This window comes from Anoplolepis gracilipes, chromosome 3 (genome assembly GCF_047496725.1).
Source record: "Anoplolepis gracilipes chromosome 3, ASM4749672v1, whole genome shotgun sequence".
NCBI classification, from domain to species: Eukaryota; Metazoa; Arthropoda; class Insecta; order Hymenoptera; family Formicidae; genus Anoplolepis; species Anoplolepis gracilipes.
The window spans coordinates 11,264,911-11,278,891 of NC_132972.1; the positions used below are offsets into that span (position 1 = coordinate 11,264,911).

A 13,981-nucleotide genomic window follows, 5' to 3' on the forward strand; every position below is an offset into this window, starting at 1 on the left:
AGTAAATTTTATTTTTAAATGCTTGATATCAATCATAACGATTATTAGACTATCATAACAATTTTATTCAAGTGACAACTTAAGTTTTTAAAATTTTCTAATACTAAAATTTCTAATACATGTATATATCTCTAATATATGTATTATTTAACAAATTTTAATTTTTAATATTTTATTTACGGCAAAAATAACACGCCACAAGAATAAAATTGATCATAATCTCATCACGGAAAGGAAATATATAATCATTTGAATACTTTGAATAAATAAAATAAAGTAAATGTTTAATTCATACACACATACAGAAATATATAATCAAATTCAAATGTTTTAGATCTCTTACTTTTAACAATAAAATAAGCATAAAAATCAGAAACAAATTTGAACTTAATAAATTAAATATAATGAATCAATAACGTTTTTATCAATTCATACCTCTATTATAAAAATGTATACGCACCTGCGTTGGTAATACTATGAGCGCCACGCAGATCATGATGACCATGTAAAGTTGTGAAGGCCAAATGTCCGGTACGAAATCTCCATAGCCTACCGTGGAAAATGTCACTACTACGTAGTACGTGCTTTGAAATAGATTCAAATGTCTGTGCCCCGCTCTTTGGAAGTGCTGGATCCCGCATACGCTAAAGCAGAAAATTCATCGGATCAATCAGAGGTTGACTATGAGAACACATGAAGGCAGTTTGTAGTCATTTTGTATGTTCAATATAAATCTACATTGTCTAGAGTTGTACACTGCTAAATTGCAGCTAACATTCAGGCTTCCTATAGTCATGGCGCATTGCAGACAATGTAGTCTGTATAATTGCAAGCCGTCGAGAATCAGTGGGTATTTTTCTGATAGAACACAATGTCATCAAATCTTAATTTAAGACATTAATGATTTCAAGATATGTAATTTCTTTTTTTGTTGTTTATTGCAGTCTCGTATGTATGTGTGTGTCGAGTTCTAATATATAAAAAAATTTCAAAAAATAATTTCCTAATTTTGTGAATAAAAAATTTTAAAAACAATCTAAAGTTTTTATTGTTATAAAATCATTATTATAAAGAAATATAGAAAATCTTTATTTCTAATATTCTAAATCACCCTAAATCATGTATCTCTATATATTTTCCAATTATACACATCATATGTATGTAATATATGTTAAGATATTGATTGCCCTTTAAAAAGAAGAGAAAAAAAAGAAAACAAGAGAGAAAGAGAGTGAGAATTGCATATGATTTTTACATTTACATAATAGTAGAGTTAGCAAAATTTTAAAATTCTCCTTGATCCTTAAAATAATGCGTCATTGCACGTACATTTTTATCACATTATACACTTTCATCACTATTATTCGAGAAATTATTCCGTATGTGATCTTTTAATTAATTATTCAATTATTAATTTTGATCGCTCTTTTTAAGTTATACATAATTGATAAACGTTTTTCTCTTTTCAGCTCAATTAACGCATTATATACGACCTAATAGATTTGCAAAAACCACTCGAAATTAGCGTAATAAATTACAGCATCAGTTTAATATATCCAATGTTGATTTTCGCTCTGATTGAAGAAATTTGTTACACGACACAAAAGAGAATCTCCTTTTCTTTCATCGAGATTTTTCATTCGAAGCCTCTTGCCGTAATGAAACGAATCCACAATTAGCTTGATCATTCAAAGCAAGATAGAGCGGCACCCTCACTGTTCAATCGTAAGGAAATTGATGTAATGGTGTAAGAACAGGAAGAGATTGAATCCATGGGTTGTGTGAGAAAACCACTGCCAAGTATACCGGACAGCGTTTAAACGGCTGACATCCATTATGCATGTGGCCTCATTTCTATATCTATATGATGTGTATATTTGTGCACTTTGTTCATTTTTCCTCTCTTCCTTTCTATATTAGTCCGCGCCATCTCATCATGTTCCCATTCGACATATCGTTATAGTCATAGTCGAACATACCTTCGCACATTAATTAACAATAGATAGATCGATTCTATTAAATCATTCATATATGTATACAGCATTGATATAAATATGCAGCATATTTTTATTGCAAAATATATATATAATATTACGACGAAATTAGTCTTCAGTTGTGAAAAAATTAATAATTAACAAATAATCATTTTACATCTATATTATAATCTTTAGTATTCTACAATACATAAAGACAATTTTATACGGTAACACCTATTATTGTAATAACCTTATTCTCTTATCATTTTTGTCAAGTTTTTTATTAATTATTTATTAAATTATTGCAATTAAATAATATAATACACATTAGACATAATAACATATTATTATATATTTTTAGTAAGAACAAAGAATTTCTGTTGCATTTTAATAATAAAAGAGCTGTTTATAATAGTAAAAAGGTTGTAAATATTCATATATATAAACTTGTGTATTCAGAAAAAATATATTATACTTAAACAATTATTCAAATAATTAAACTATCACAGTATGCACTTTTAAAATTTATTTTATGATGTGTTTTCGGAAATTGCTGACAACGCGAAAAAGCATTACACTGACATAAAAGGAAAAATAACTTTTTATCTGCAAAGTCGGTTTGTCAGTTTATTACGTTTTCTCGTACGAACAACAAATAATAAAGTTACACATTTTCGTTAAAATTTTTATTGTTTCCAATCCAAGTGTTATTTGTTAGCAACGAATTTCGCTAACGAATTTCGTTCACGTGTGTGTGACGGTTCCAATTCAATCAAACATTATTTTCCGGAAACAAATGACGTAGTCAAGATGAATTCTTCACTATCCATCGAAAAAGTCGCTAAAAAATTGTGCATATTTCAAAGGTTTCTTTATTTTATAAATAAAATGAAATTTTAAATTTTATTCAAAAGATAAAATATCTTTCAGAGATCATCAAAGGACCCTGGTTCTCTTAAATATTCAAAATTTGAAAATATCAAATATGCGAAAAATAAAAAGTATAAAAATTAATTTGATTTGTAAGATAATAATAAAAATAATAAGTTTAAATTTATAGAGGTTTTTAGTTTATGCTAGTTATTTTGCATTGACATTATAACAAAATAAATCTCAAAGTGTTATAAAGCATAATTTATTAAAATAAGGAATTTATGAAAATTAATTGTGTGAAAGTGATCGGGTGTTTGACGTTGATCAGTAGTTAAGTTTGCAAATGCAATAGCGCATAGCGTGCAATTGAAATTATAATCTTGCATACTACATTTACTACACGAAAGTCAAATGACCTGTTCACCGAAGGCAATAATTAAACATTTTTAACAAAAGAATTGCGTGAATTCCGCGACTGAGCCAATTTAGTCATACATATAATATATATATGTACAAATAAAAATAACAATAAAAAAATATATTTGTTTCAATAATAAAATAAAATAATAAAAAATTAAAAAAAGCTCTAATAAATAATATCAAAAAGAGAGAAAAACGGTTTTCTTGATTATTTTTTTTCAAATTAAAAAATGTATTTAAAATTCATGATCATCTAGTACTATCATCAAATATTGATTTAATTAATATTTTATATCAAAAATAAAAAAATGGAATTTAAGATCCCCTCTTTTATTTTATTTTTTGATAAGTGTATTTAAAAACTCATGATCGTCTATATCTATATCTCTAGATATTGATTTATGATTTAAGAATTAATATATTATGTATTAAAAATAAAAAATGGATATTTAAGATCTTTTTATTTTATTTCTGATAAATCGCAATGTATGTTTATATTATAATTAATGTCTCTCCACGTCTGTCAACAGTCATGAAGCCATCCAATTCGTTTTATTCCCTAGTTTCTTCGTATCTCAGCTTTAAGTGCGACGACTTTATTCGCTTACACCGTGACGTAGATTCGCCGCATCGTCGCGTCACGGCGCATACTACGATCTACCCGCTCGTCCTTGTCGTAGATAACATAGCTGTGCAAGGGCGAGCTAGCAAGTGCGCCGCTCTAGAATCACACCGTAAATAATAAAGCGCCGCGATCGATGATGATACCAATCCATCTGCACAAGCCGGTGCGCGATTATTTATTAACATCTGTCCCACATTGCGATCTGGGTCGATCAGGTTCTGTTTCGTCATTTTCTCGTCTCTAGCATTATAGAGCTACTGGTTGTAATAATTCGTGGTTTAATCCCTTCTGTATGTTGAACTTATTCAGGATGTCTCCGCAAATCTTGTAAAAAAATTCCCTGGAAAATTTTGATTTTCCAGATAATTTTGTTTAAAATTTCAAGTAAAGAAAATATTTTCAAAATTTTTTAATACAACTTTTTCGTATTATATCATTCTATTGATTAATTTTTATGTTTACCGTAAATATATTAAATTGAATCTTTGCTTTAACTAGATATCTTCAGTAAATTGATCAAATTATACATATATATATATATATATGTGTGTGTGTGTGTGTGTTTGTTTGTTTGAATGCATATTAGAAAAGTCGTAAAAATATTGATGTACAATTTCAATGACAACAAAATGCTGTTGAAATATTAATTCTAAATAATTGAAACATGTAATTTTATAATTTCTTCTAATTAAGACAAGTTTGGACAACATATTTTCTATTATATATATATGTATATGTATATATACATATATTTTTATAAAAAATATGTTCTCAAAACTTGTCTTAATTAGAGGAAATTGTAAAATTACATGTTTTAATTATTTAGAATTAATATTTCAACAGCATTTTGTTGTCATTGAAATTGTACATCACTATTTTTATGATTTCTTGATTTTTTTTAATGTGCATTGAAAACAAGCAAGCACTCTTGAAACGCTCTAAATTGCAGAGAGATAACACATGCAAACGACTCATATACTTCTGTAATCTGAACTCTCTCTTTTTCTCTGTCGTTTATAGATACAACTTCATTAGAAGATTAAACAAGACGAATGACAGTCATCCACGGCCTGGATTTGTAAATGCGAACTCCTCCTGCGGCTCGGAAACTTTTCTCGTTATTCGGATAATACAATAAGTCTCGCACACCGGCAAATGAAATACGTTCGTTGTATAAACTTAAATAACGCGTCCACGAATACCATGATGGAAAAAACTTCATTACGGTGGCGTCATGATTCAAGTTTGCAGCAAAATATCAATTCACGACTATCCGCATACATGTCTTCTTATGAAGCTTTCATATTAAATAGAGTTTGGAACAATAATGTACGTAAGTTATGTTTTTCTTTTTTATCTTCTTCATTCTGGATTTATAATAATTTTATAATAATAATATTTTATAATAACATACTTCGGATTTATAATAATTTTATTTACAATTAAATTTGTTTAAATTATAAATGCTTATTTAATAATTATGTTATTAAAAATAGGATTTGGTTTATAAAATAATTTTTTCATGAAAGCAAAAAATCAAAATAGATAACTGAGTGTTGCAAATCAATTTTTATCAGTCTCAATCTGATTTTTTAATTTATAAGTTTATTAAAAAAAATATTCTACTATTTTGCTTACTATCGTCGTAAGCAAAATAATTTATATATGTATAACAAGCAGAAGATGAGAATTAATATCAACTCTTTTCGTACAAATTATTTAGTAATTATTTAGAACTGTAGGTTATTTGAATCATCGAAATTACTGTACTGCATACGGCATATGAAATTATGTTACGTTATTCGGGAAATTAATATAAATTTATTCGTAAAATCATCTCTTCTTAATCGGATTCTAATAAATTGCGTATATCTGATTTTATGTTTGTGCAACGATGTGTGTGAGAATTGTTTAACACATTTCAATTATTGTACCGAAATGTACGCAGAAGAAATATTGAGTGCGGCTTTGAAATCAAATGCAAATAAAACAAATGAGAGCAATATTGAGAGAAATAGCCACGCGCGCGACAATTTATCGTAATTCATTAATTCTAATAACGAAGAGGATAGTACTGATCGTCGCGGTTTATTGTTGATTGAATATGGAAACGCAAAATTGATATTTGCGTGGACATGTCAATTTAATATCGTCCTCTCAAATGTGAATCCGCTTACAAATAAAATATTTTATAATATTTATTGATTGTTATTAACCTCACACATAACCATAAATTCATCTTTCAATTAACAACAGTTTCTTTTAACCAACACTTTCATAAAATTGCTACCATCACTGCGTGTGTAAATATTCCTTTACATGTATCAAAATTTGAAATATAAAAAAATAAAACAGATTTTTTTATATATACACAATTAGTTTGCAATTAAATAATTTATTTATAGCTGAATCAAAAGAACAGTGAGTCATTATAACTGATAATTGACTAAAAGTTCGAGGGTGTTAGAAATAGTCTTCAATTAGTTTCCTCTGAAATAGGAACTTATTTCTCGAGAAGTTAAATTGTCCCGTTAAGAATATATTTTGAAGTAAAGTAAAACGAACAATGCGTTTTACTTTACTTTAATTTTATTCCATAAGTGTTATTCGTGCAACTATCACTTGATTAAATGCACACGATTTCGAGATACTCAAATTGGTTAAAAAAAGTGTGTTCAAATGAAAAAATTAATCATTTATAATAGTAAATAAAAATTTAAAATTTTGGCAATATTAAAATTAAAAAGAAATTAACTATTGTTTTTTTCCTTTACATAAATGCTAATTAATAGATTTAAGATAAATAATTAAGATTTATATATATATATTATCACAATAAAACTTTAATAATTAAACGTTTGACGGTGCGCTAAATATTTACACTGACTCTAATTAAAGTTTACTTTCCTATAATAATATCTTTCAAGAAACTTAATCATACTAAACTAATAAGTTTGCCATACATAATAATCATACATGACTACTAAAATAAATGTTGTCTTTAATTCAATAACAGCTAACAGCGTTTAGTAAACAATTAATATGAACAGAAAAACATGGTTTGTAAAAGCTGCATTCTTATATATACAGGGTGTCCCGGAACACCCTTGACAACGCTCGTGAACAGGTAGGGCACAGTAAACTGAGCAAAAAAGTCTTATACCATTTTGCAATTTTCGCAATAATTATTAAAATATTAATTAAAAACGCTTAGCGAACAATATTATACATATGTACAAGATGTCCGGTAATAATCGCCCCAACTCTCTAGGGCAAATAGAGCAGGTCAAATTGAACATAAAAGTCCTGTATCATTTTGCAATTAGCGCAATAATTATTAAACTATTAATTAAAAACGCTCAGGGTATGCTGAGCGCTATATGCGGCGCGCGCTTATACGCTGAGCGTTTTTAATTAATATTTTAATAATTATTGCGAAAATCGCAAAATAATAGAGAACTTTTATGTCCAGTTTGATCTGCTCTATCTGCCCTAGAGAGTTGAAGTGATTATTACCGGACATCTTGTAGATATGTATAATATTGTTCGCTAAGCGTTTTTAATTAATATTTTAATAATTATTACGAAAATTGCAAAATGGTATAAGACTTTTTTGCTCAGTATACTGTGCCCTACCTGTTCACGAGAGTTCTTAAGGATATTCCGGGACACCCTGTATATATTTATAGTAATATATTAATATAGTAATATATTAATATATTTAGAATATATATTAATATATACATATATACATAATGTACAAAATAATTTCAGATTTATTATGTAATGCTCTAAAACTGTCGTCATATCATTTATCTATAGAATTTTTTATCAATTTGATCAATTCGCGAATTTTAAAATATTAAACAACTTCAATCTTTTAAACATATTTGAACAAAAACAATATAAAATTAAAATATTGTATCACTTATATATGTAATGAATAATATCACTTGTGATTTGCAAGTACACGAGAACCATATATACAATTTATATAGATTGTATATTAAAATGAGAGGACGTGAGTAAAAATTATACGTATAATAACAATAATTTTTATAATAATCCCGGAATATTATAGTCTTAAAAGTATGATTATATAACAAATTATTCTATTTGAAAGCACTCACCTAGTAAAGACAAGGCACAGTAACGTAGCACTGAGGATCATCAGTTGCTGACTCAATGCCGATTGGGATTTCTGCATCGCCCTGTGTAGATCGTTCTGAAAATTACCATTATAACAATTACATTAACTGCAAACTGTCAAATGACAATATTAAAAAAAGACTATTTTTCGTCCTTAAAAGGAATAAAAAAAATTAAAATTCAAAGAAAACATTAATATAACAATTTTAAAAAAATGATTAGACTCTTTATTTTTCTCATAAAAGCTGACCGAAAAAGTTATTAAGATATTAAAACTACAATTATATAACAAATTATGTTCCTATATTGCAAGACAAATCTTTCAAAGATTTTTTTATTTTTTCTTGAAGGCAAAAAATTGCAATTTTTGTTCTTCAAATTTGACATAAATTGCAGTATACGGTCAGTGTATTGGTAAGCTACTTACGAACATATTCTCCAGCGAGTGTTTTGCCAACCAGCAGTTTAGAAACACCGGAATAAACAAATTTCTCATTGGTGGGTATAATAACTGCAAACATATCAATGTCTTCAATTATCTTCATGTCTACCATTTATCTTATAAATTGTAATAAATGTATTGCATATTTAATGCATGCAATGCTTTGCAAACTTATTTTAAAATTAATTATCTCTGTTTAATTATATTCTACTTTCTCAATAATGTAGCTTTTTGTTTTAATTAACAATTGTTTCAATTTAATCGCTTTATAAATTAATTTTTTATAAATAAATAACACGTGCCATTTGAATATCATGTATATGAAAAGTTTAACTTTCTTGAATTTCAGTAATATATATTGACGACTCATTAATTGAACATATATTCGCTTGTGGTTTGCAAACTGAACTCGTGAGGATGCACATGGTGAGCATATATAACTACGTCTGTCATCAGTCAGTCATAGATATTTCTAATGTAAACACAAATGCAGCTATCTACATAGCTTAACCCTGAATTTGCTTCTGTTTCCAGCATCAAAGACTAATGGTAGCACGTACATTTTCCTATAAAATTTTTGTAAGCAAGATTGTGCACACTATTTTCATAAAAATTGGCTATAATTTAGAGACAATATATACATTGTTATCCATACATATTTTTTAATTTACATTACATATTTTTAAATTTTGTTTTTCAAATGTCACGTTTTTTCTTTCAATGTCAAGATTTAAAAGTGAAGAAGATAGAGTTTGAAAAATTACAAAATAAATTCTTGTGTATAATTCTTATGTATAATTAATATTTTAATATTAACATTATTTTATTAATATTTAATATTACTTAAATAATTTCTTCAATTTTTAATAAATATATATTCAATTAAGAAAATATTCTTAAAAATCATTATTACTCTAATAATTGATATTATATATTAAATGAATATATTAAGTATAATAAACAGATCTAAGAATTATAAAGATATATTATTCATGTTGCAATCTAAAGTTAATTAATGATATTTACTCTTCTTAAATATTATTATATAATTTTAGAATATTTTAGTTTTTTAATAAGTAATTTATCTTTCATACATTTTTATTATATTGAAGATGTTATAAACGGGAATTAAACTATCGACTTACATAATCAATTTTACATATGAATGGCACCGCGTAATCCAAAATTAATGAGGTTAAGTTAATTTAATTCTAAAGCGCAATAGCGAATGCACATAACGTATTGTCCATTATGTACTGTCCACTGTGAGATAAAGGTTATTCCCAATGGGACATGCAAAAATCGATACATCATAGCTGTTATACAATTTGTCGCAAGTAAAGTTTGTGCATAATTTTATGCGCAAATATTTTATAATACATATATTATTAAAATTTTTTTTATATCTTTTATATATTATTTTAACTCCTAACCGATCTCAATAACCGGTCAATTAAATCAAATGTACTATGTAATAATTCTAAAATCATTATTTTATGTTAATAAACAGATAATGCTAAAAATAAATATATTAAAAATTGATACCATTGACTCTTAATGGCTTACAAAATTCAAAGTGTTTTCACATATAAAGCCATTAACTTAATTTGATAGTTAGAAATTGATAGTTACAAAGGCAACCAGAATCGTTATGTGATTATCATTAAAAGAAATTTGTAATAATTTACAATTTTATTTTGTATATTTTAATTTACATTATATAAAAATTATATAAAAAATTTTTTGTTTAAATCAGCAGTTTGATACTTTTTTATATGCAAGCAAACGAAATTTGATGTAAATATAATAAAAGCCGAAAAATTTTATATGTTATATTATATACAACATATTGCCTTTTGTATAAAATAAAAATTCTAAAAATAAAATAAAAACTCTTAATTCTCTTAAGAACTTACCGTGATTGTGAATGGGATTGTGTTGACTAATTCCAGGATGAAGTGGAAAGACAGAAGCTGCTGCCAGACGTTTCCCTGTGAACATTACGAAGACAGCTCAACATACCCAGTGACAATTTTAACAAAGTAGAAACTGCGAATAACGTTCCAAAAGTAAACGTGCGCTTCGCCATCCTGCATTTTCTAATCTCGTAAAAATGTTAGAAAAAACAAACGCGCATTAATACATAATAAATTTGAGAGATCCTTCTGATTTTTTATATTTTTAATTACAGTTTCTTTTTATTTGTTATAACCTCATTTTGCGTGATTAACAGCAAGTTTAAAACACATATATGTATATATGTATATGCACACGCGAATGCAATAATCAACAGCACATCTATAATATATATATTTCCAAAACTGGATCACTCTTTAAATTTATTAATTAATTATACTATTAATATATATATATATTATTAATACCTATAATTAATAGTTAAATACACAATTTAGTTAATTATTATTACTTCTTTGAAAAAATGTATATATATATATATATATATTCGGTACTTTATTTAAACTTCAAACGAGAGAGAATCTAAGATCGTTTATAAGTTAATGTAATTAAGTAAAAACGTAAATAGGCATTACGTTAAAAGAATTAATCGGAAGTTATATCTTGTAAAATCGTGTGCTTCATAAAAAATATTATTTACCTCCAGTGCTAATTAATCTTAGTCGTAAGACAGAAAAGGAGAATACGAGCGTAATCAAATCAGAAACTTCGTCTCATCGTCAGTCCGCCGGAACTGTTGCCTCGATGTACTACTTTCTCCTGTGCACTTTACCGAGAATGTGCATATTACATTTTTGCATAGACCGCGACCTTTCATTGTATTATACGTCTCTTTGACGTTAACTGCTGACTTTTTACTCTAATAAAAGTTTCACATTTTTAAAAAGTAAGATCTTAATTAGGACAAAAAGTGTCCTTCATTTATATTTATATTAGAATCTTCTTACGAGAAAAGAATAAAAATCTCACTTCGTATCGCCAAATTAACGTATTGTTTATCAAAATTTTTGAAAATTTTATATAATTTATTATAATAGAATATTACAATTATATCTTATTTGCTCTTCTCTATTTTGTTTTAATTTTTTTATATAATCGAAAGAGAGAAAAAGAAAGAGAAAGAGAAAGAGAATTAAAAGATAAGATTTTTAAATTCTAGAGATTTGTCCTATATTTTTATATTTTGTTAAACAAAAAAATAACAAAATCATAGTTAAAAATTAATATTTTAAATCATTTTTATTGTAATAAAACTTTTTGAAAAATTTAATAGTTAAACAGTTAAAGACTTAAAAAAAATGATATTTAAATAGATTTAAAAATAGGTATACATTAAAAAGTAAAAAATTGACATGTGCAAATAAGTTTTTGTTGAAAAGAATTGATTTTTATATATAAATTCATTTAAAAAATCATAATTTAAAATACGACAAATATGTATACAACGAAAATATCAGAAAAACTGGAATTTTAGGATATATGCTAAAGAATAAATTACTAGCATTGTAATACATTACATTTGTCATAGTAATATCTTGTTATATCAAACAGCGTATACATATCTTGTTATATCAAATCTATGTGTAATATTAAATGCCTTTAATAAAAGTTTGATTATGATCGCAAAATTTTGATTATGGATATTTATTATGGCAAATTTTCACTATAGTCACTATCACAATACTTATAAAAGTCTAAACATTGTCTTATATAAAATAATTTAAATTTATATACTAATATACTAATATTATTATAAAATAATCTAAATTTATATACTTATATATTAGTATATAATTTATATACTAATATATACTAATAAATTTATATACTCTATATATAATTTATATACTATATATATTTAAGAGAAATGCATACAGCACATACACAAATACTATTAAACAATATTCATTTATGCAACGTTCTAAATAATGGCGCGTCTTGAAATACTTTCTAATTACCATCTTGTTTTATCACGGAATATTCAACAGCAATCAGCATTGCGTATACCATGCTGCAACTTGACGATAGAGATTGAATATGTGTTAAGTTTATTCCTATCAGCTTTTTAAATAGCAAAACGAACATATAATAAATGCATTAGTTTCACGACATGTATAACAATGTCATTCTAGTTTTTCTCTTTATCTAAAAAAATTATCTTGAAAAATTGCTTTCATGTTATAAATATTTTCCGTGAAACTAAATTATTAATCTTGTCCCTTTATCAGATTTTTTTTTTCAGAAAAAACGTAATTGCGTACTGTTGTGGTTATAATTAAATACTCATTTAGATAGAAATAAATACCTGAAAACTATTCTGCAATATCATATATTTCACTGACTATTTCTCCTATTCTTTTAAATGATCAAATTTAAGGATTTTTATTTAAAATATAATACACCTTATTAAATTTTAATTGAAAAACATAATTTACGACAATTATTTATGTTATTATAATATGTTGTTATAATAATAAAACAATTAACTGATGAAAAATTAACTCCTATTAACTTACTAGATTTTTACGTTCTACCATTGATGCATATTGTAATATATTAAGTACATGCCATTACAAGCAACTACTTTTCTCGATGACACTTTCATAGATAAAAAATTTCGAATTTTCGTAGATTTTTCTCCATATAACAATCTTTAACTTTCACTATAAACAAAATTAAGTTACGTTTAAATTGCTACAAGCGGAACGACTGATTTATAGAAGCCGCAAGGGATGCAGTCTACTGATGCAATCAGACCAATGACGTTGCGCAAAGTACCCTAAACGATCATCGATCCTACTCCTCTCTTCTTTGACCCCTTTCCTTCAACACGATAAAAATTTATAACGAAAATTTCCGCGCGAGGTACACGATGTCTTTATCGAATTACTTTAGTCTAGGATTCGCTTTTCTTCGCTGTAAATCCTTTAGTTTAGCTTTAAAACGGATTGAAATTCTTTTTTGGAAAAAATATGTCCGATTAGCCGGTATATATGTAGATATACGTATTTGCACCCCAAGCGATTTCGACGACATCGTGCAAACCATTACGAGAGGATCGCAGAATCTGCTGATATATCCTGCCGAGGGATTTCTTCGAGTCCACAAATAAATTTTCATTTATATGCTGTTCCCATACATATTTGTTTTTCTCCGACGATGATAATATATTCGTTTTAAATTTCTTAACGGGTATATGTAACTTTATTTAATAAACTTTCAAATAATAAATTCGAATAAACTACTAACATTACACATAGACGTCATTGTCACTTATTTAATAACAGAAGTTGCATACTTTGTTTTGTTACTGTTAATAATCATGATAATGTATACGTAAACTATTTGTTGAGAAAAATATGATTAACGTTAGAATGCACTCTTTCCTCTACAAATTACAAATAAATAATTTAAATACATAATTAATAAAAGTAGCGTAAGTTTTTTAATAAAAAAATCGTGTAAACTTTGTTACTCCATTTACATTTTAAATGAAGTATGTTGTGCTGAAACCTCACG

At 26.4% G+C, this 13,981-nt stretch overlaps 1 protein-coding gene across 4 annotated transcripts in view; it reads right to left on the reverse strand.

Annotated features, from left to right (window-relative positions):
- Positions 1-13,981, reverse strand: part of Slo2 (slowpoke 2) — a 152,575-nt gene that overhangs the window by 27,474 nt on the left and 111,120 nt on the right. For all 4 annotated transcript variants that reach the window (XM_072889080.1, XM_072889079.1, XM_072889078.1 and 1 more), the window contains exons 5-8: positions 10,402-10,476; positions 8,471-8,554; positions 8,025-8,119; positions 461-644 (exon numbers count right to left, since the gene is read on the reverse strand). In XM_072889080.1, coding sequence (XP_072745181.1) covers positions 461-644; positions 8,025-8,119; positions 8,471-8,554; positions 10,402-10,476 — 438 coding nt within the window. The remainder of the gene's footprint in view (positions 1-460; positions 645-8,024; positions 8,120-8,470; positions 8,555-10,401; positions 10,477-13,981) is intronic.